This window comes from Grus americana, chromosome 3 (genome assembly GCF_028858705.1).
Source record: "Grus americana isolate bGruAme1 chromosome 3, bGruAme1.mat, whole genome shotgun sequence".
Lineage (NCBI taxonomy): Eukaryota > Metazoa > Chordata > Aves > Gruiformes > Gruidae > Grus > Grus americana.
In genome coordinates, this window is record NC_072854.1 from 59,317,131 (window position 1) to 59,337,491 (window position 20,361).

General features: G+C 43.1%; 1 protein-coding gene across 2 annotated transcripts in view; it reads left to right on the plus strand.

The window, feature by feature from the left end:
• The window catches only part of RSPO3 (R-spondin 3), a 61,455-nt gene extending 41,322 nt beyond the window's left edge, over positions 1-20,133 (plus strand). The window contains exon 5 of one of the 2 annotated variants that reach the window (XM_054819050.1): positions 2,518-2,668. In XM_054819050.1, coding sequence (XP_054675025.1) covers positions 2,518-2,567 — 50 coding nt within the window. In that variant the 3' untranslated portion in view covers positions 2,568-2,668. Of the gene's footprint in view, positions 1-2,517; positions 2,669-19,072 lie in introns of those variants that run through there. The other variant, XM_054819049.1, reaches the window with a different exon arrangement.
• The last annotated feature ends 228 nt before the right edge of the window (positions 20,134-20,361 follow it).

A 20,361-nucleotide genomic window follows, 5' to 3' on the forward strand; every position in this document is an offset into this window, starting at 1 on the left:
CGCACCACAAGCATTTGTTCACAATCACGAATCTTTCTCTTTTTTTTTTTTCCCTGCAATGTGCATAAATGTGGGGGTTTTTTCTTCCTTTTGAGCAAGTCACAGACAATATATTCTAGCCTGTTTTACACTCAGTAGACAATTCCTTCAAAACCAATGCAGGCAGATGGAACCTATGTTCCAACTCTACTTGTGTCCTTGGGATTTGTATGTCTATGTCTGAGACCCCTTTTTTTACTGTTCTGAAATCCACCATTATATACTCCTCAGTATCCACAAAAGTCTGTCCCATTCACTTTCATACACCTTCATAGGGAGATGAATTTAAAATAATAATAAAGATAATTCTTAATAAAACTGAGGAAATTCACACATGGGTTAAAATAGCTTTAAGGGATGGTTTATGGTGACAACCCAGGAAACTGAGAATTAAGCTAAAAGTTTTCCTTCTGTTCCTACTGGAATGGGGAAATTAAGCTTTCCAACTTGATCTCCAGGCAGCTTATCTTCCCTAGTGCCACTGCCCCTTATCACACAGAGAGAAATTTCTGTTCCCCTTTGAACAACAGAATAATTGCACGAGGAACCAAGCCAGGCTCTGTTCTTACAGCTCTAGCTGCATCCAGCCAGTGAGTGCAGAAGGAGGTAACAATAAAAACACTCTGGGAAAGGGAAGGGAAAGTAAATATGTTTGTATTTACTGTACAGAAATCTTGAAAATGCTCTTTTACGTCGTATGCCTCCCCATCGGCGCTCAGGCATTGCTTTGGAGTTTAGCTTTCAGGGCATCGGCTTTTGAAGTCTAGCAGCAGACCCAGCAGCAGTCACCAACAGTGCTGCTAATCCTTCCTCTGCGGCCACGAAGAGGGAGTTAGCTCAGTCAGCCTCTGCCATTTCCGTGTGGAATACATGTCTGTGGCCGAGGAAGTCAGGGCAAAGACCACATGATGACGGGGTATGCTCGTCACAGATGCCTCAATGACTTTGCTCAAGAAGTTGAGATCAGAGACAGGATGTTAGTCAGTTAAGTTGCTGCTATCACACAGAAGCAAGGACATGTTTCTGGAATGGCTACGCAAAACAAGATAAAATGGATAAAGAGGGGTTTTTTGTTTATTTCCATCTGCTGGTGTGTCATTAAAGCTGGTGAGGTCTATTACAACTCTTTTTTCCCTTCGCTGGCTATAAAACAAAGTTTTACTGGGAGACGGTGCTAGTATTTTCAGAGTGAATGCAAACAAATAGGAATAGTGAGGTTACAAATAGTCCAACTAGCCTAAAATATTATTCTTACTCATTTTAGCACTAAATTAGTTGATCCCAGTGTGTTCTGACATGGCAATTCCCATATGTTTCACATACAGGCTCCTTTTATAATTCAGTCCCATCCAAACCTCACTGTAATTTATTTCATAATTCTCCTCTTTTAATCCCATGATGATGAGTTCTTCTTAGTCTGCACGACTACATGCTTTTAAGTTCCAGTTTCTTCTTCTTCCTTGCTCTCCCTCACACTTTTTGTTTTGTTTCCCCAGTGCAACGCACTGCTACTGTTACATTCCCACACTGAACATCATCTTGGCTCCTAGCTTTCACTGACAGGCATACTTTGAGAGTCACGTGTCTCCTGTAGCCACGTCTATTAACGCCAAATGGCAAATAGATGTACTGGAAAAGCATAACTTGCAGAGCTCTTCAAACACTGCAAATTATCCATCAATATTATTTTTTTGCCTTAAGAAATGTGCTCTGGCCAAACGCAAGTCCCTTTGGACAGCTGTCTGCAAAAGTGTGAGATTGACTTTTACTGGCCAAAAGGCAAATATCAGAATTGCATACAAAAGTATTTGTGGGGAAGGAATTGCATGTTTTCATGCATGAGTAATTCTGCCAAGAAAAGAACATTCACCATATGACTTTCTGATGAGTCCCAACTAAACCCCCCAGAGAGCAGGCAGTTTTAAATGCTTTCAGAGAACATGTTCTGATCGGTTTGAAGAGACTGAAAACACTCACCAAAAGACTAACTGTGTAGTTATGAACAAGGAAGACATCTTAGAAAGCTGGGTATTATGCAAGCCAATAGATAGGCTACATTGGTTACACAGTTGTACTGTTGTAAACAAATAATACATTTCAGTCGTTGCTTGTTCATATATTGACTCATTTGCATGCTGGTGGCATTTAGAAGTTCGAAGGAGAAAACCAACGTTAACTGCATCCAGTTCTCTGCAAACACAGACCAAAGTTCCTGTTCCTGACAGGCAAAAATTCAAGCATTAGACATGAAGACATGGTGGGATGAATGTAGAATAGCATACTTCTTTTTCACCGTGGAGTGTAGGGATTGCCACCTTCTAGAGTCTGAAAGCAGGATACTGCTATGAAAGAAAGAAAGGCAATTTATTAAAAATTCACAAGACTGCAACCCCCCCCGGAGGCAAGGTAGCTTGTCAGTTAATGGTTTGTGCTGTAAGGAGAATATGGATATTACGATGTGATTTATTTTTTTTTTAGCGTACAGCAAGACTAAGAGAGAAAGCAGTATCGTTGAGATGAGGAGCTGATGCAAACTGGTGAACGGAAGGGAACCAAGGGAACACGATTTGTTGTTGAGCAGTTTTAATGAGGAAGTGTATATATTTTGGGGAAATAAAGTAAAAGAAATCCTTCTATCCTGCACTGTGTACATATGAATATAAAAATCCAGGTTTGATTTGAATAGCTTGGAGAACTGAGACTCAGGTCACTCTGTTGTTTCTTTGAACTAGTTCCTTCACCCCTTATTGCTATATGTCCACATAATGCTTCAAACATATTAATCAGATCATGTCTGAAAATGTCTTCAGTTGGCTATGGTGTGAGGAAGGAATCCTATCAGGCATCCATCAGATTCCTAAAAGCACCACTCAGCTAAAAATCCCAAGCCATTCATCAAGAATTTACTTTAGTTGAAAACAATGTAACTTAATACTAACAAACTTAAAATATTAGGCAATAAACTATTTTCACTCACTTAACTTAAAGTCATTGAGTTACCCACCCTAATGTACATGCTCTGATGCCATATGGATTCATGTAACAACGGAGCACAGAGGGCTTTGGAGTCTAAACTAAGTTGCCCCTTTAGTATTTCTCACAAAGAAAAGTTTCTGTAGTTGATCTCCGGTTGCGGTGAACTAATTCCATTAACAGTCAGTTAAGCTGTCCCAGGCCAAACACAAAAAGAAAAAGAGAGCCCCTGCTAAAATAAAAGATGTGTAAGTTAGAATACATTTTAAAATGTATGTGAAAGTACAGTAGTGAAGGAAGCCATTTGAAATCGGTGGGAGTTTCACCCCTTCTTTGTACAGGTTTTGAATTGTGGCACATAAAATCAAAGGTCTGTGATCTTCACATCCCATAGAAACTATTATGTAGCCACTTTAGACTTGCCAAAGTATGTGCCACATTAATGTATTTATTCGTGTGGTAATACCCATTTTTCCCCAAAAATTCTGGACTGCCAGGCCTCTGGAACAGTTGCCTGTGCATTTTGTTGAGCTCTGTTGTCACTCTGGACAATCTGAATTTGACATGGATGCGATTTTCACAGACAGGGTTTGGCTATCTGAGAATTCAGACAAAGAATGGCAAACTGGGACCCCACTGAGGCTCCCTAGGCTTGACAAGAGCATCATGGGATTCAATGAACTTAAGCTGGACAGCTAAAAATTAGCTGGTTTTGTCAAAACAAGGGTCATGCTGATGGTGGGGTTAATACTGCACCTAGGGACGGGGATCCATGAGACCGTAAGATGGATTTGTAGAAGGGCAAAATAATTTGCCTCGTGAAAGCGCCTCTTTCTTGCCAATGACTGTTAAGGACAGCCTAGTATGAGTGATCTGGACTTTTACCTGCTAACTTTTAAATTAAAAGGCACATTTTCTCCATCTGCACAGTAATGACTTCGCAACACTGCAAAATCTAAGCCGAGGCTCACCCTGGCTGACTCTGTAAGCAAGATGAGCATGTTTCAGGGGATCCATGGGTCAGCCACAGTAAAATAAAAAGTAGAGTTGAAAAATACTTACTCCCAATACTAATTTCATTAAGTGTTGGCAAAATCAGGGTTAGAGCAGTGTTTTGTTGTGTGTGTTGATAAACATCTAGTAATGGCTGTACACGTGCTTATTCAAAGGTGAACTGCCCTTTACAGAACAAGCTCTGAATAGTCTGCCCCTATACACTCCACACACCAAAGATAAAAGTCTCTTCCCAGGGCAACAGAGGCCCACATCAGTCCAATAATTCCTCACTGTACTATTTTTAAACATTTTTTTCTGATTAAAAAAAAAAAAAAAGGCATGGGGGGAAATTCTGGATATTTTTGGCACTAGGTATTTTAACTTATTAATTTTTAAGTCCTAAGCATTGCTACATGGGAAAGTAAGACATTCCAGTCACGGCTCATCCCAAAAGTCACATTGTCTCCCTCAGGTATAGCTCAGTGGCAGCTAAAACAAGAGGGCTGGAGCATGTGAGCCGGGGAGACATCACAGTGCACAGTTCGCTCGTATAACTGTGAGAGATGGGGTGTTCCTGTGTGAAGGTCACTAGCGTGGTTATGGTTAATGACCTTACTCCACGGCGGGTCACAGGACTTCTGAAGCCTCAAAATGAACACAAAGCTAATTACTGCATCCCTGTGTTTACATACTGCATACGCCAATGGGTCATAACTCTGGCCTTTGCGAGGCTGAGTTACTATAATTGAGGAATCTGTCTTGTGAAGAGTTTGGTTGTTTATTTTCTGTTTGTTGCTGCCAAGAGGACCTCTCATTTCCTTTCCTTGCAGGGGTTTTGACTCTTTAACTTTAACACATTTCCAGCCTCCAAGAGTAAGGCTGTTGAGACTGGGAATCCTCTAGTTGCAACACGAAGTGAAATGGGGTCCTGGGGATACCCCAAGCAAGGCAGGGCACGGACAGCACAGGGCTGCCCACTGCCGCGGCCGGCAGACAGGGGCGCGATCAAGAGCTAGAAATTGGGGGGAGAAGGGGTGAGAGGGGAAAAATAGGCCTGATATGAATCAGAGCGATTTGTGAATCCAAAATAGCTAATGGTAGAGGATGCACAATTCAAGGGCTGAAAAGGCTGGAAAAAGCCATTTTTAAACTTTAATCATAGCATTTTCAAAATTTAATCACAGGCAGTTTTGAAAGTCTTATTAGGTTACTACCTGCAAGCTGAGACTTTAAAATCCAAACTAATTAATAGCACTATTGTATTTTGCTGCAAGCATGTTTAGTGTGAATATTAAAATCTCATCATGTGTCCCAGTTCTGACAGACCTGTATCCACCACGCAAGCAGGTAATACGTGCAGACTATGTGCCTCTGCACACGTGGTAATATGCACGTATGCATGCACTGCGTACCTGTGTACCGTGCCAAGGCTGTACTGTCTGAATAATATGCATCTCGACGAACAGTCAGGCTGAAAATGGCTGTGGCTATACACCAACCCGTCAGGTATTAAAATTGGTTTTAGACTCACAGGGTGCTGGGCTGACGCTGTCTCTGTGCTCCTTGGGGGATGTTCTCCTCTCCTGCTGCCAGCTCCTCTCTTGCCACCTCCCGTCTCCTCCCTGTCCTGGGGGGCCTGGGATCAGAGGGGAGGTTACTCAGCTGCCCTGAGGTCCTCTGGAGTGTGCTATAAAAAATGTGCTGGACGTGCTGCTGGTAAATGGCATCAACCTCGTATTAGCGGGAAAGGTGTCAAAGCTGAGACAGAAGTGTGTGGTCAATTGCTCCCGTAGGGGAAGTGAATCAGAAAAAAACTGACTGCATTCTTCTGTGTGAGATCTGTTCTCCTCAGATCACTAAACCAAATAAGGGATAGAAATCAGCTCTTTTTCTCTTTCTGATCTTCCCTTATGGTGCCTCCTCGTGCTCCAGAATTGGCTGGCTGACTATCTTTTAGATGCCTGAGCTCTGTAGGAAAACCAGAAGGGAATACAAACCTTTCATGAACCCCCTCCAAAGTGCCCATCAGGTATTCATTCAGCACCAAATTTCCATCACCTGCCTAAAATCTTCCCTCTTGAATAAAAATGTTTGGAACTGAGAGGAGCAGCTCCACTTTCAGAAGGTGAAATCCGCAGCTATGTCTATGCTGCTGAAGAAAAGCAGGCAAAGGTCTGCTCAGTGGCCACAAGGCCAAGGGCCACCTTCTGGTTTGCTTCCAAACTAGCTGGGGCCATTCCCTCCGTAGCAGATTTGACTGGGGAAGAGGGATGGCTGCTGCACGTCAGACAGAGTCCTGAAACAAACTACCAGGTATGCTGCGCAGACACGCAGGGGTCTGCCTGGTCTCTGGCCGCCTTCCCCAGTACAGCTGTGCTTTACTTCTCCATGGCACCTTCAGCAACGTTACATTGCAGTGTTGGGGGGAGAGGCAAATGGGAAACTGTGGCTACTGTCTCCTCTCAGCGCAGGCAGAGTATCGTTCTCTCTTGCCCCGCATCACTTCCTCGCTCTGCCAGCACATCCTCGCTTAATCATCTTCCTCTCCACACCGGTCTTTCTATCACTTCTCGCAATGGATGTTTCTGAAGTTCTTGCGCTAACTTCCGGTGCTTTAAGGAGCTCTTTTCCGAGGGACGTGTTTGCCACAGCTGCAAGAGGAAATGAGCCTCTTCTGGCCTGCATGCCCCAGAAAGGTATCTTGACAACTTCTTTCTCTTGACTGTCCAGAGGACCACGGCAAGCTGTTTTCTCACCTTTGGGCAATATAACCACCAAGTAAAGGCGAAGGCAAGTGGCTGCTGACAGCAAGACTCACCCAGCCCTCATCACCCGAGATCTAACCACCTCATTATTTTGGCCTGTATGCCCTGGAAAGAAGAACAAATGCAAGAAAGAAGTTTTCTAGCACATCTATCAAATTTAGTCCAAGAATGCAAAACATTTGGGGTATGTGAGCTACAGAGTAAATCAGGCAGTGGATGTTTCAAGTCTAATGGTGACACATGCAGCACTGTTTAATGAGCTAAACCGTGGGCTGTGGAACACTTCCATGTATAGCAATGCTGTTATAACACTGCCAGTCGTGGGCAGCAATGGCGCTCATTTACTATTGTGTTAGAGCTGCCATTCTTTTAAAGGGCCTGATCCAAGACCCATTGACTTCAGAGTACTTTGGATCTAGCTGTAAAAAAGGGATTTTCAGCATTCCATTTCTAACAAAGCGAAAACAAAGCAGCACTTTTTGGCTGGTGTTTCTCCTCATCTTACTGGATATTTGTCTGTTCTTACCCCACCCAGGCTGCTCTGTTTGGTTTTCCCCGCCCAGGTCTCTGCATCTCCAGTCTCGTCGTCTCTTCTCAGCACACTGTCCCTGCCAGCTCTGACACCTGATGTAGCCTTTGGTCTGCTTAGGCTGCCAACTCCCAGCTCTCTTCCAGAGCTTTGAAAAAGAAAACACTGGCTGCCATAACTTTTCTTTACAAAGGTCCAAAGGAGCCTCAGAGCGTTCCCAATGAGTTGATAACATCCAACGCTATTATCGGAGACCGTAAAGATCAGGAGAGAGGTTGTGGGAATCTCCATCATGGAAGATTTTTAAGGAGGTTAGACAAACATCCATCAGACACAGTCTAAGTATAGCTGTTCAGCTTCATAGCCCAGTAAGGGACTAGAGAACACTTTGATAAGCATTTCTAAAATTGCTACAAAATTTCCACAATTTTTTTTCTTGCCTGTTGCCTTCTGTAGGACTTCCGCAGGGAGACAGCGTACTGCACATATACAGAGCACAAATCCACGTATCTCTGTCCACCGACATCAATAAGGCCTCCTGCTGTCTTTACTGAACTCAGACTTTTATTTGGGCCTGAGTCAAAGAACTGAAACTGACTGTCCTTTCATTTTGTCCAGTTTAGTCATTTGCATGGCTGAGATATCTGTTCATGTTCCTCTTTGCATTCATCAGCTTTGAATCATTGTTATAGGAGGAGTATAGGGCTGGATTTTCTTACAGAAAATTTCAGTGAACTTGTTACACTAATTTACCAGAGATATAAGCTAGCACCTGTCTGCCAGTGAAGCTATGTATATTTTAGATGTATATTTAGATGTATATTTAGATAGCAGATGAAGATGTGGCCCATGAGGGTAAAATTACTGTATGCTTAGGCCTGAAAAAAAAGAAGAGCTAATTTTAAGGACTGACGCAAACGAATATTATTTTTCAATAATTTTTGTTGAAGCAAGTTTGCAGTGGCAAGAAATTAAAGGGGAGAAAAAACCCAACCATTTATCATTTAAAGATGCCATGGCCAGGCAAAATTCAGAAAAAGCATTTCCTAAATTTCCTATTTTTAGTTCTTTGAAATCCAAAATGGTAGCAATAGAATTAACCCGCAGTCCCTGAGTGAAATATATACAGGTGATATTAAGGCTAGAATTTAACAATTAACTGTGGGGATTTTTCTATTGTGTTTTGGTTTACAAGTGAAATGACCCAGTAATGAAATCTCTCACTTCTAATCTAATCCTCCCCAATATCTATGGCAAACAGTAGCCCCAGCATAAAGATTTACAGCTACAGTTATGTCTCTGCTTTGTTCTTAAGCATGTATTTACTTCTGCCCATTTGCTTTCTGAAATTCTCTCTCTCATTTGTCATCTGAAGAACTCTGTTTAAAAGGAAAACAGGCTTCAGACATGAAACACAGCTACATTCCTGAAACATGAGATGAACAACCTTTAATTCACGCAACCTTTCATTTACAGTAATGTTTAATGGATGGGCCAGTTTCATTATGGACAATGCCTCTCCCTGTCATTAGCCTGCAGAAAGGTCTAAAACTCTTAAGCATTTAAAGGAACGCTGTTTCAGGCTCTGTACTCTCTTCTTCCCTCCCTCCCCCGCTCCCCATCACCCCTTCTGACTGCCCTTGTTCTAAGTGCATAATCTAAACGCTGTACTCTGCAAATTGCACTTATTGTTGGCTTCGAGCTTCGAAGGACCCTTCTGAACACTTTTTATACAAACCCTAACAAGGTCAGAGTTGGAAAAATCTCAGCTGGTGGACTTGGATCCCATGAGCTAGTGACCATTTATAATTAATATTAATGAATGGCAGACAACAGATGTTTATTGCTTAAGTAGAAATGTGCATTGCTAAACTAGAAGGATTTAGTTTAAATCCAGAGGAACTGACTTTATTTCTTGTACGGATGTGGGTGGTGGGAGGGAATGCCAGCGGGTGATCCAGCCCCTGCTACCTTCAAGCATGAGCAAGGGAATGATACTCTGTAAAGAAGGATCCTGAGCTCTCTATTTGACTGAAGCATGACGTTTGGTCCTTCAAAACATTAATTGAAGTAAGGAGGATTCTCTGTTCATTTCAGGGGCTACGGTTTGGTTGCCTCCAACTTGCAATACATCGTAATACAGAAAATATCACTTGCTGAACGTTTGCTTTGGAGTCCCTAGAACCTTTCTGCAGCCCTGCAATTAGGCTCCTGTAACCAGCCCCGCCATACGGGCTGCGCACACCCCACAGGCACACCTCGAAGTGTAAAGCCTAGAATTGTTACCAATCCACCAGCTCTGCTGTAGCACTCTTGAGACACCAGCCAAGCACCAAGCAGAAAAATAAAACGTGCCTACAGCAAGTGCTGCTGAACTGCCATCGCGTACTGCTGGTGGCAATGGCACTAGACAGGACACAGGGCAGATCTCCTGGTGGGGTGGCTAAGGGCTTCCAGACTTTCCTTAGCACTTGGTGGTGCCCTCTGTCATCTCGGTGGGGGCCGCATCTCCTCTAACCTTCAGGCCACACGACCTCGTTTTGCATGCGATCTAAATGGCGTGGTGGTCAGTTTATAAAGCATACTAAGCGAAGTGGGCTCCTGTGATGCACTGTCACATGGCATACTCATTCTTCACATTCCACTTCAAGCCACTCATAAAGCCGGCTGCTCACTTCACTGTGCAAAGCCTGTGTTACTACAAACAGCTCTAAACGCACAGCTCATTCCCAGAGGGATTTAAAAAGAATAAACTTATCACATTCTTGGGAAAAAAAAAAAAGAAGACAAGACAGTCTGGATAAAATTTACACGGATAATTTCTATCTGTGATTCATTTCAAATTGAAGACTTACGGGCAATGTTAAAATACATGCATTCAAGTTTTTTTTCATGCATGTCCTCCATGACCCCTACTTAGAAATAATATTTTTTTTATATTTTATAGGGCTGAATCTTCCAAAGGAATGGAAAATACCAGATTATCAAAGTCATATTTCCCAGAAACTTGCTGATTTCAATGACGCTCCAGTGGAAAGTAGGCAGGTTTTGAAACAACTTTGCCTTCGTGTTAGGTTTCTGCCTAGTATGCTGCTGGCTTATCCATTGGGTTGGGTCTTGGCAACCCACCTGGCTGACAGGGACTCGGGAGCATGAAAACCTGAGATCCCTTTGACAGCATCTTTGTCACCCAAGCTCCTCAAGCTTCCTAGGGCTAAGTTCTGAATCATTTTGGCATAAAAATTTCCTGAGCCTTTTTCAGAGGCAACCCAAGAGTCTTGGTGATTGCAATCACCTTCTCCACAAGCTGCTCTCTACCTGGTGAACTGCCAGGTATCTTCTGATCAGGTGAGAAAAACTTCTCTGAAACATATGGAGATGGCCAAAGTCACATGTCATGTCACCCTTTTTGAAAGGGGACCTTTAGAGTCCTTGGTCTGTATGAAATTTAGAAACCTGACATGTCATTTTAATCAGGATGAAAACAGATTTGGAAATATTGGCACTACCTAGAGAGGGGAGGATCAATGCTTTGGCCAGCTGAAATAGTACACACACATTGGAGGCATGAAACAGAAACAAACAGACGTTTTTCAACGCCTTGTTTTGAAAAGTATCCTTGAAAGCAAATTCTCCCTTCATTTACACCAGAGACCAACCTTGGTGACCCCCGCGTGTTTGAGCAAGTACAACAGAGGGTAGAATCGGGCCTCCGGCAAATTTAAGTAATAGCACCCTGGCTCTGGGCTGATGGTTTTGCTGAGTGGATCCGTTAGGGGCTGCTGTCCCCCTGCGTGCTAGCTACCGCCGACCGGCTGATCCATCCATCAGGCTGGCCTGGGTTCCCCCCGGGACGCGCAAGGGCTCCCGTCTACCTGTCAGCACAGGTGTCACTCCAGGCGGGAACGCAAACAAACCGTGCTTAGGGTAGAGGGGACAAGTGAACCGTGCAGAGCGGGGCCAGAGATGCATCCTGTTGACTCCTTGTCTTCCTTCACCTTCCTGGCACATCGGAAAACTTAAGGAGACGTAAGGAGGGGGCTCCTGCGAGAGTGCATAGCTGCACCTATACCAGCAAACGAAACGGTGGAAGATGGCCGGGTTCCTTGGCCCTGGCGTCTAGTACTGGGGCAGAACTGCTGGCCTGGCCCAAGCGCTAAGTCGGCACTCACAAATCCCCTCCTGGATCCATACTCAGTCATCAGTATAGCCCAGCTCCAAGCCGTGGTCGTTTAGGGAAAAAGGCATTCTTATGGATGCATCCAAACATTAGGGTTGTGTGAGTATCCTAGGAATGGGCATATTATATTAATGCAATTAGTTTAAGTAAAGCCAAGGAAAACGTCTTTTCTTGCTTATCCCTCCCTTCAGAGCACTCTGAATACAAATTTGAATACTAAAGAAACAAGTTTCTCTGGGTGTTTTCTCCTCTTCACTATTGTACTAGAACGAGTTCAAATGTCTGCTGAGGCACTAGCATCTGTCTCTTATCATGTATAACTTTTCTTGATTATTTCTAGAGAGGCAGACTAAACATGCAGCTCTGACATAATGCAGCATCACATTTTTATTTCTGGTTTGCTCAAAAGACTGCACCAGCTGAACCAAGTCTCTAAAAAGAACTATATTTATGACCTCAATCTAGGCTAATAGGAGGGCTTGGATTATTAGTGTCTAAAAGGAAAACAATTATAGATTCCTGCCAATATCCTGATGCCCTAAAACCAGGGCAAGGTTTTTTGGTACCAATCACTGCTATCACCAATCTTTGTATTGGCATCTGATTCCGTTAGTCTTAAAAGAGGCTTGTCCGGTGGATTTGGACAACTCTTAGGACAGTTGTAAAAATTAAATCCCATTCAAAAGTCATCGTTAAAAATCTCGAAGCAAACTCGGTGACAAAACACCACTTTCCTAAATATCAGCATGGTGTATGTCACTTCCCATCCTAAGCAACGCAGAGTGGTTTTCTGCTCTGCTAAATAGCCATTACTTTCCTGTCTTTGGAAGCTGTGTTCAGCATTTATAAGCTGCAGGATCTTATAAGATGAAAACTGTTATGTAATTATAAAATTGCTGTTGTTAGCACAACATTAGTCCTGATTAAAACAAGGCCGCTAATTCCCTTAGTCCCAACAGACAAGTGCAAAGGAAATAAAACCCCACAGGCTCTGGTTTGAAGAGGCAGCAGTAAATGTCTCCACAAACAGCAAACAGAACTCATTATAGAAATACTCCTCCTCTGGCTGCTGCTTTGACTGGAGGTTATTCTTGTATTTTCAGGCACTGGCAATGTCTTTTCTGTGGCACAGGAGAGGCAGATCTAACCCATTTCTATTGCACAGAGGTCATCACAAGACAGTTAAGCCAGGGACTTTCCATAAGCCTTGCTTATGAGTTCATGAGCATAGCAGTGTCATTTCCCAAGCAGCCCATGGAAGAAATGATCCCTTCCTACTTCCCGTACACCTAATGGGATACAACTTGCTCTTTATCTGCTACAGCAGCAAAGCCTGACATCTCCTGCCTCAGCACAGCTGATCTGCTCGGCTTCCTCTCTTTCCTCTCTGCCTGCTTTATGCAAACGGCTGTTGCACAGGCCTGATCTATTCCTGTATTTAGACACAATGTTCTCCGTCCCCCTAACTTGCCTGATCTTCTTGCAAGGACAAGCTAGCACACACAACATAAACAAGAACATTTTTCAAGTGAATGCAATCTAGTAGTCCAGATCCTATTTTTAGAGGCAAATTAAGCTCAAGGATCTTAAATCTCACAGAAAGACTTCTGTAGGTCTCAGGCTCCACCACCACCTAGACTCTACATCTAGACTATTCCCATTTTCAAGAGGAGATAGGGCACATAAGTACAATTAGTCACTAAGTCACCTAATGCAGTTGCTCAACCACAAGTGTGGATTATCATTTGAGGTATCTTGGGTTATGTGAGATCACCACACAGGGCTGTGGACATGACACATGCCTTAAGAGCTGTATCCATCTGGACTGTTATGTGGAGGCCAGGTAGGCTGTCCTCATGCATCTCAGCAGCAGGAGAACCTATGTTTGGCCAAATTAATTGTTCCTTGAATGCCTTTGAAACTTGCCTTTAAAATTTTTACCTAGATTCACTTCAGCAGTTGGTACATCTTCAAGAGTAAGTAAGGCCAGGAAATGCACCGAGCCATCTAGCACCTGGGTAATTCTGAAGTTGTTGATTCTTGCCACTCTGGTCACCTGAATATCTAGTGATTATAAAATAGGGCCACTGTGACTAGGAAAACGATGATTGGTGATAAGAAAGTTCTGCTGTTTAAACTTCAGAAAGACCTACCAGATGAATCAGCCACTAATGGCTTATGAATGAAAGGGGAATGTCCTTTGCATCACTGGGCAGCTGGGGGTGTGGAGGATGGTTATCTTGGCAAGTAGCGCGAGTACATGCTACGGCCTGTGTTCCAGAAAAAAATGTGTCACTTTTCTTGAAAATGAGAGTGATCTAATCATTTGCATAATATGACACGACTCTATTGCAGAGAGAGCTGTAGTAAGTGGTTTTAGAGCCTGGGGCATGCTCCTCTTACTGGTACCTTTGCTCAGTACATGTCATGCTACTGTTGCCCAGCTTACATCATGAGGAAAGGATGACAGACTTTTAGCCTAAGAGGACTAAAAAAAATCTCTGAGAAGGGTGTGGATAGGTGGGAAGGAGGGCAACACAGAGGAGTGGCACTTAGCCCCCAAGTTTTGTCCCCATACCTGATGGGGTGTGGAGCTATCAGGGCACTGGTACCAGAGCATCAGTGCTGACAGTGCTCCAGTAGCTGGGAAAGTGCTGAGAGGTCAGCCGAGGCTGTGAGGGGTGTGAAAGAACACTGTGGCACGTTACAGCTGTGGCTTGTGGTCTTTTATTATAGCTCTTCAGCTTATTACAGTGTAGTGGGGAGGATTTTGTGGTCCGCGGTGACATGCACAGTAGAAGCGCCAGGACCCTTCCAGATAGGGGCCGATTACGTCGGTGCCTGCAACCCCGCCAGGCGCAGTTCAGTGACTCCTCCTGCCCCTTCTGCTCTTCCAGGGTAAATTTATTTGTGGGAGTGATCTCTCCAAAAGAAATACAATGATCCCAAATGCTTGACGCCAGATTCTCATCCCTCTGGGGCTTCCATGAGACCTACCCTGTGACACCCCCCCACCAAAGCAAAGCAGTTTACACAATCAGATTTTATGCCTTCCTATGGTGGTTTGGGGTTTCAGTGCCCACAGAAGGGCGAAGTGAACAAATATGCTGCTCTGAGTTCCCTGTAGCAATTACAGCTGAGTATAATAGGGTGGGACTAAGTGACAATGCCTAAAGTAGATGAAATCTGGAACCTGTGGTAGTTAATCCACGTCAGCCGCGATTTTTTCAGTAACTCTCTCTTACATGGTACTCTTAAGTACTAAGTTCTCCCAAGTTGTCACCAACCCCTCCTCCCTTTATTCCATAAAATATGACTATAGGTCTAGTAGAAACACCACATCTGAAGCAATAATGCAAAGACTTCTCTGAAATACGCTGGCTTGCATACTTAAAGATGTATTCAGACATGGATTGCATAAATACAGACGCAGGGATTTCTTTGACCAGGGGCTATAAATTAGATTAACAAGAACTCAGCACCTTTAAGCTGATTTGACATGTAATTATATTGTTCTCTGAATTAATTTCATGTCTGCATTTAATTTGAACTACTGCACTTCTCAAAATTATAGCATGTCTGTAGATTCTCTTCAAAGTTGCTATTATTAGAAGTAGTAAAGTATCCCCTATCCACAAGAAAATTCACGGGACAGTGCCTATAGTCTAATTCTTCCAGTACAGTTGGTTGTACGAAGTTTCGGTTCTGGAATAAAAGCTATTTTAATGCCAAATAATTACTTCACAGAACTATTAGAATCTCATAAATCCACATTTTCATGAGCAAAACATTCTCTTGGAAAATGTTCGACTATGTCCTATTTAAAAAAAGACTTACCCTCTTTTTTTTTCTTTTTTTTTTAAATTTTTAAAGGTTTTATTGAATCCATAAGAAGACACAAATGTTAGTAGCATTAGTCATCACTACAAAAGAATTCTATAACCCATCAGGAAACAATAATATTCCCATGTTGTGGCACAACACACTGCCCTTTTTTTTATATCCTCTTCCTGGCATACTAAAAAAAGTTCATGGTGTACGCAATATAAAGCGCAGACAGAAGGTGTAACGCGGAGGAAAGGAATCGGACGGGAAACGCTCGTTGCTAACTCCTGAAAATAAAACTGGCGGGGGGAGGGAAGGAAACCCCTACGCGTGCGGAGCCGCTTGCTTCCCCCCGGCTGGCAGGAGCCGGCCCCGAGGGCAGAGGGGCGGCGGGGGCCCCCCTCCCCGGCTCCCCCCGCTCCCGCGCACGGAGGGGCCTGGCGCGGCACTGCGGCGCCCCCGCGCGGGCGGCACCGGCACCGCCCCCCCGCCGCCGCGTCCGAGGGGGGACCTGCACTGAAATGCAGTACAGCCGCGTGAAGAGGCGCATAGAGAGATATGCATGTGCGCATAAAATGTTACATGTTCAAACACAGAAGGATTTTCTAACAACAGCATTCTTCGCAAGGGAAATTGAAATTTCGGGAGAATATTTTCTTCTAAGTTATGTTGTGGCATCATTCGCTTCTTTGATGAGCTTTAGTTTTAATGCTGTCCTTGCCTTGTCTTCTTCAAAGGCAAAGTAGTTCAGAGATGAACTTGTAAACGTAGTGGGCCATGTCAGTTTTGCACTTCTCATTCCACAGATAGCCAAATGCTCAAATTTCCAATGAATTTCCACAACTTCTGGTGTCCAGCTCAATGTACTGTTATGAAGTGGGCTTCAGCAAGTAGTAGGAAGAAGAGAAAATATTCAGGAGCAAATCTCTGCAAAGAAGAGAGCCGGGATATGAACAGGGGGAGAGATGCATGCAAGAATTTGGCTCCAGCTGCTCCCCAACTGCTGGTAGAATCTTCCCTTGGGTCTAAACTGAACCAAGGACTGACTGGAAGTAACATTATATTATCATATAAAAACTCCCACTAAAAGAGTGGTGAAAGGAGCTAAACAACCAGCTTGGACAAAGATGACCCTTCTATGCTTTATGGCATTACCAGAACAGCACAGGCCTAGAGGGCAGATGCTTTCATAAATGGCAACAGTGTGGAGATGATGGCATCAAACCATGTATAAAATTGCACAGAAGACTCAGTTATCCTCAGAGTAGAAGAGAATTAGGACTGAGTTTTAAGTACTTTCCAGAGATCAGTTTTGCTTGTCCCTTACAACGACACCAGTCTGATTAAAATAGAAACTGTAAAGCCATGCCTAGGTAAGTCTCTAGCTAGACAGAGTGTATTCTCAGTATATTCACACACATACATATAAATGCACACATCTTGATCCATGACTGAAAGGGAAATCATTAAACGTCATTCCAACATACTTAAAGAATTGTGGCTAGGAAGTCACAGCTGAAGGATTTTGGCTAATCACCAAGTGAACAATGTCAAACACTGAATGTCTGGACAGTTTCCATTCAAATAACATTTCGTCTGGGGCGAACTGTATTTACAAACCACTGGAACAAAATTCCATACTGTCATTTATGCATTAGTAAGAGACAGCATTACAGCTGGGTAAGATGCAGGGTCACTTCTGCATGGAGCTCTCCCAGCTCTCCCAGTGGTGGTAGCTCTCACTGAGCCTCACACGCCCATTCTGCAGGTCTCCCCTGCTCACCTCTGCGCATCTTAGATGGCATTGCCAAATTTAGAGAGGGATTCTGCAGGTATGTGGGTGTATATTGGGGTAATTTCTGACTGTTTACCTAAAATTTGAGGTGCCATTTTACATCTAAAACTTTACCGCATGTTTCAGAAACAACAGATGAGAAAGGCAGATGTTTGTCCCTACTTGACTAAACATGTGTATCTAAACCTTCCCTTGCTCTCTGATCTCAGGCAGTGATGGTAAGAAATGGAGAAGCTGTAAAATAAGCCCATTGAGCTACACAACAAGAAGAGGATACAGTATATCCTCACATCTTAGTCTTACTCCTTGCTTCTGCCTTCTCTTCACCTCTGAATCTCTCTCCCTTTATCTGACCTACTTCTCCTTGGATAGTCATCTGTTCCGAGACCAAAACCACCGTCCCTGCACCTACTCCCCCACTGTGACCTACCCCTAGAGAGCCCATCGAGGCACCAAAAGCTCCCAGCCCTGGTTTTGAGTCTGGATTGGGCACAATTCCCTGCATTCAGCACCCTCAACAGCAAGAGCTATTGCCAGGTTTGTGCAACTCCTCCAACATTGCTGTAGGAAAGCTTGGATTATCTCTGCTGATATTTAAAAACAAAAAGTATTTTTGCTGTACCAAAGAGGGATAGATTATTTTCAGTAGTATCGTTACCAGGATATCATAAAACAGAGTTTGGCCAGATGCTTTTCAATACTTGTCCAGAAATTTCTCCATGTAAGGAGGCATACAGGTCAGTATGACGTTGTATCATGAAAGTCTCAAGCGAGGTTGCTTTTGAACACATCATTTGGATTCATCTAACCACAGGTGAATTTCAGTTGCATAGCCCAGTAGATGAACCAGTTCTACACAGAAAAAATCTAACCTGTTTTAGGCTTGCGTGTACATACAAGTTCAATTCAAGGTCATACTTGCATTGGTTTGTAAAGCAAATAGAAGGAAGAGAATCAAAGAATCACAGAATCACAGAATGGTTTGGGTTGGGAAGGATCTTTGAAGATTACCTAGTCCAATCCCTCTTCACTAGACAGGTTGCTCAAAGCACCACCTAGCCTGACCTTGAATGCTTCCAATGATGAAGCATCCACAACTTTTCTGGGCAACCTGTTCAGTGTCTAACCACACTCAGCATAAAGAATTTCTTCCTTATGTCCAAGCATAAATGCACTATACAATAACATCTCCACAGCCAATACACAAAGTTTTAATGTTCGTATGGGGACGGGAAGCTTTATTGCAGAGGTTTGTAGCAGTAACAAAATCTTCAACATCTCACCTTTATAAGAATTTAAAGCAATAAAGTACTTGAATACCTAATTTTGTAACAATGGTCTAAAACTTGACTTGAGACTTGGAACATCACTTTTTAGTCTGAAGAAGGTCACATACCTGTGCTGGAGCTGATACTTTGTTCATAAGATTCATGTTGCAATACCAAGAATCCCCCGGGATATGGGTATGGGGGGGGTTAAGGGAGGGGAGAGGAATTTTTAAAAGATGTAGATGCTGAGCATTGGCAGTGGAGCAACACGATGGCTAATTTCCTCTCACCATATGCTCTGGGTCCCAGTCCAAGATAAATTTAGACCAGTCAGTAGTTAATGCTACCTGGCTTCAGCCACAGATGTCCCCAAACCAGTTGTGTTTTGGTGGAGTACATGGAGCTGGCTCTGGGAGACAGGCTATGAGTGTGTGAGATATTTATACCAGCTCTAAAGCACTGGGACTCCCCAGGGAGTTCTCGGTTCTTTGCTTAAAGTCAGACTGATGGGAGGTGCTAGTCCCATGGATGAATTTAGTAGTTTGATGAAGAGTTGGACACTTCCAAACACTAGTACTAGTGTCCAGCTTCTAACAGGAGGTGCTAATCCAGGGCCGGTTTTACAGGCTATGGCAAAGCGAGGGAGTCAGAAATTGCAACAGCCTGAGCAAATCTTCTAATGTGCCATCATTTTTATTTCAGGGAAAAAAAATAGGGAGGAGAAAAGAAAAAAGTCCAACAAAGACGAAAGCAAGGAGACAAGACAGGAAAGCAAAGGGCGAGCAGCCCGAAGACAAAATCGAGAACAGAGGGAAAACAACAACAAAACGCAGCCGAAGAAAAGAAAAGCCCCAAATAAAGAACAGAACCTGGCACCCATTGACACTGCACATTAACAGCCTTCCATGATTGTTTAAGTCTTATGATGCTGCTATCTCTACCAGATCGCCCTGACAGGTGCTCCAACCGTTCAGGCCGCAAATGGACAATGCTACCAGTTATTACTAAACTTTAAACAACATTCCAAATACTTCCTATATTCTCCAAGCAACCATAGTTCATTAAAGAGATTGACATGAGCCAAGAAAAAAAAAAATCTAAAAATGGGATACTTTAAAACTGTTATATTATATGCTTCCATGCATCTGTAAAAGGCAATTAAGAAATTTTGTATATATTAATAATAGGGTATAAAATATAGCAATATAATAATGAATGACATTCAAATGAACAATGTTCTTTTTCTTTGTAAAATATTTTTCAAGTTATTGTTTAAGTATGAGGCAAGAGATATGTCTAAATCAAAGACACAAATCGTATCCCTTCATATATTGTACATAAATATTAAGAGAAGGAGAAAAACGTTTCTGAAGAGCCAGTAGGAACCCAAGGTTTTATAACCTCTGGTGGAGCAGAATGGGATTGCCCTGTGGTTCCCTGGTCTGTGCTCCAGACACAGGTGAGAAACACCTGGGGAAGGCCAGCTGGGCTTCACGAACTGAGGGAAAAGAAGCTAAAGCATCTGCAGCTTTGAAGACTGAATCCCTGAGGCAGAAGGCAACGGACCTGAGCTTGAATAGCGCTCTTATCTGTGGGACAACACAATGTTTTCTGGTCTAAACAGTGGTACCGTGTGTGCTGTTTTATGCTTTTTATACCTATGTGTAACTTAAGTCTACATTTCAAATCTTCTGGTGAATGACAAATCGTATTTGTAGGAGACAATGTTGAGTTAATAAAAGCCAGAAAAATAGATCATGTAAGTATGTGTTTTTCACAGTGATGGTGTTGCCTTTTCTGTCGGGGGAGGGAATAATTTCATAGCTTCACAGGCAGAAGAGGACACAACTTGCATCCACAACGTGCATCTAGTCAAAGAGTATCCATGATGATAGACCTATTGAAGGACAGAAATTACAAACTTCTGTTTCAATTTTACTTAAATTCTTGTTCTATTTCTTCTCTGCCACACAGCAGAGATGAAAATCTCC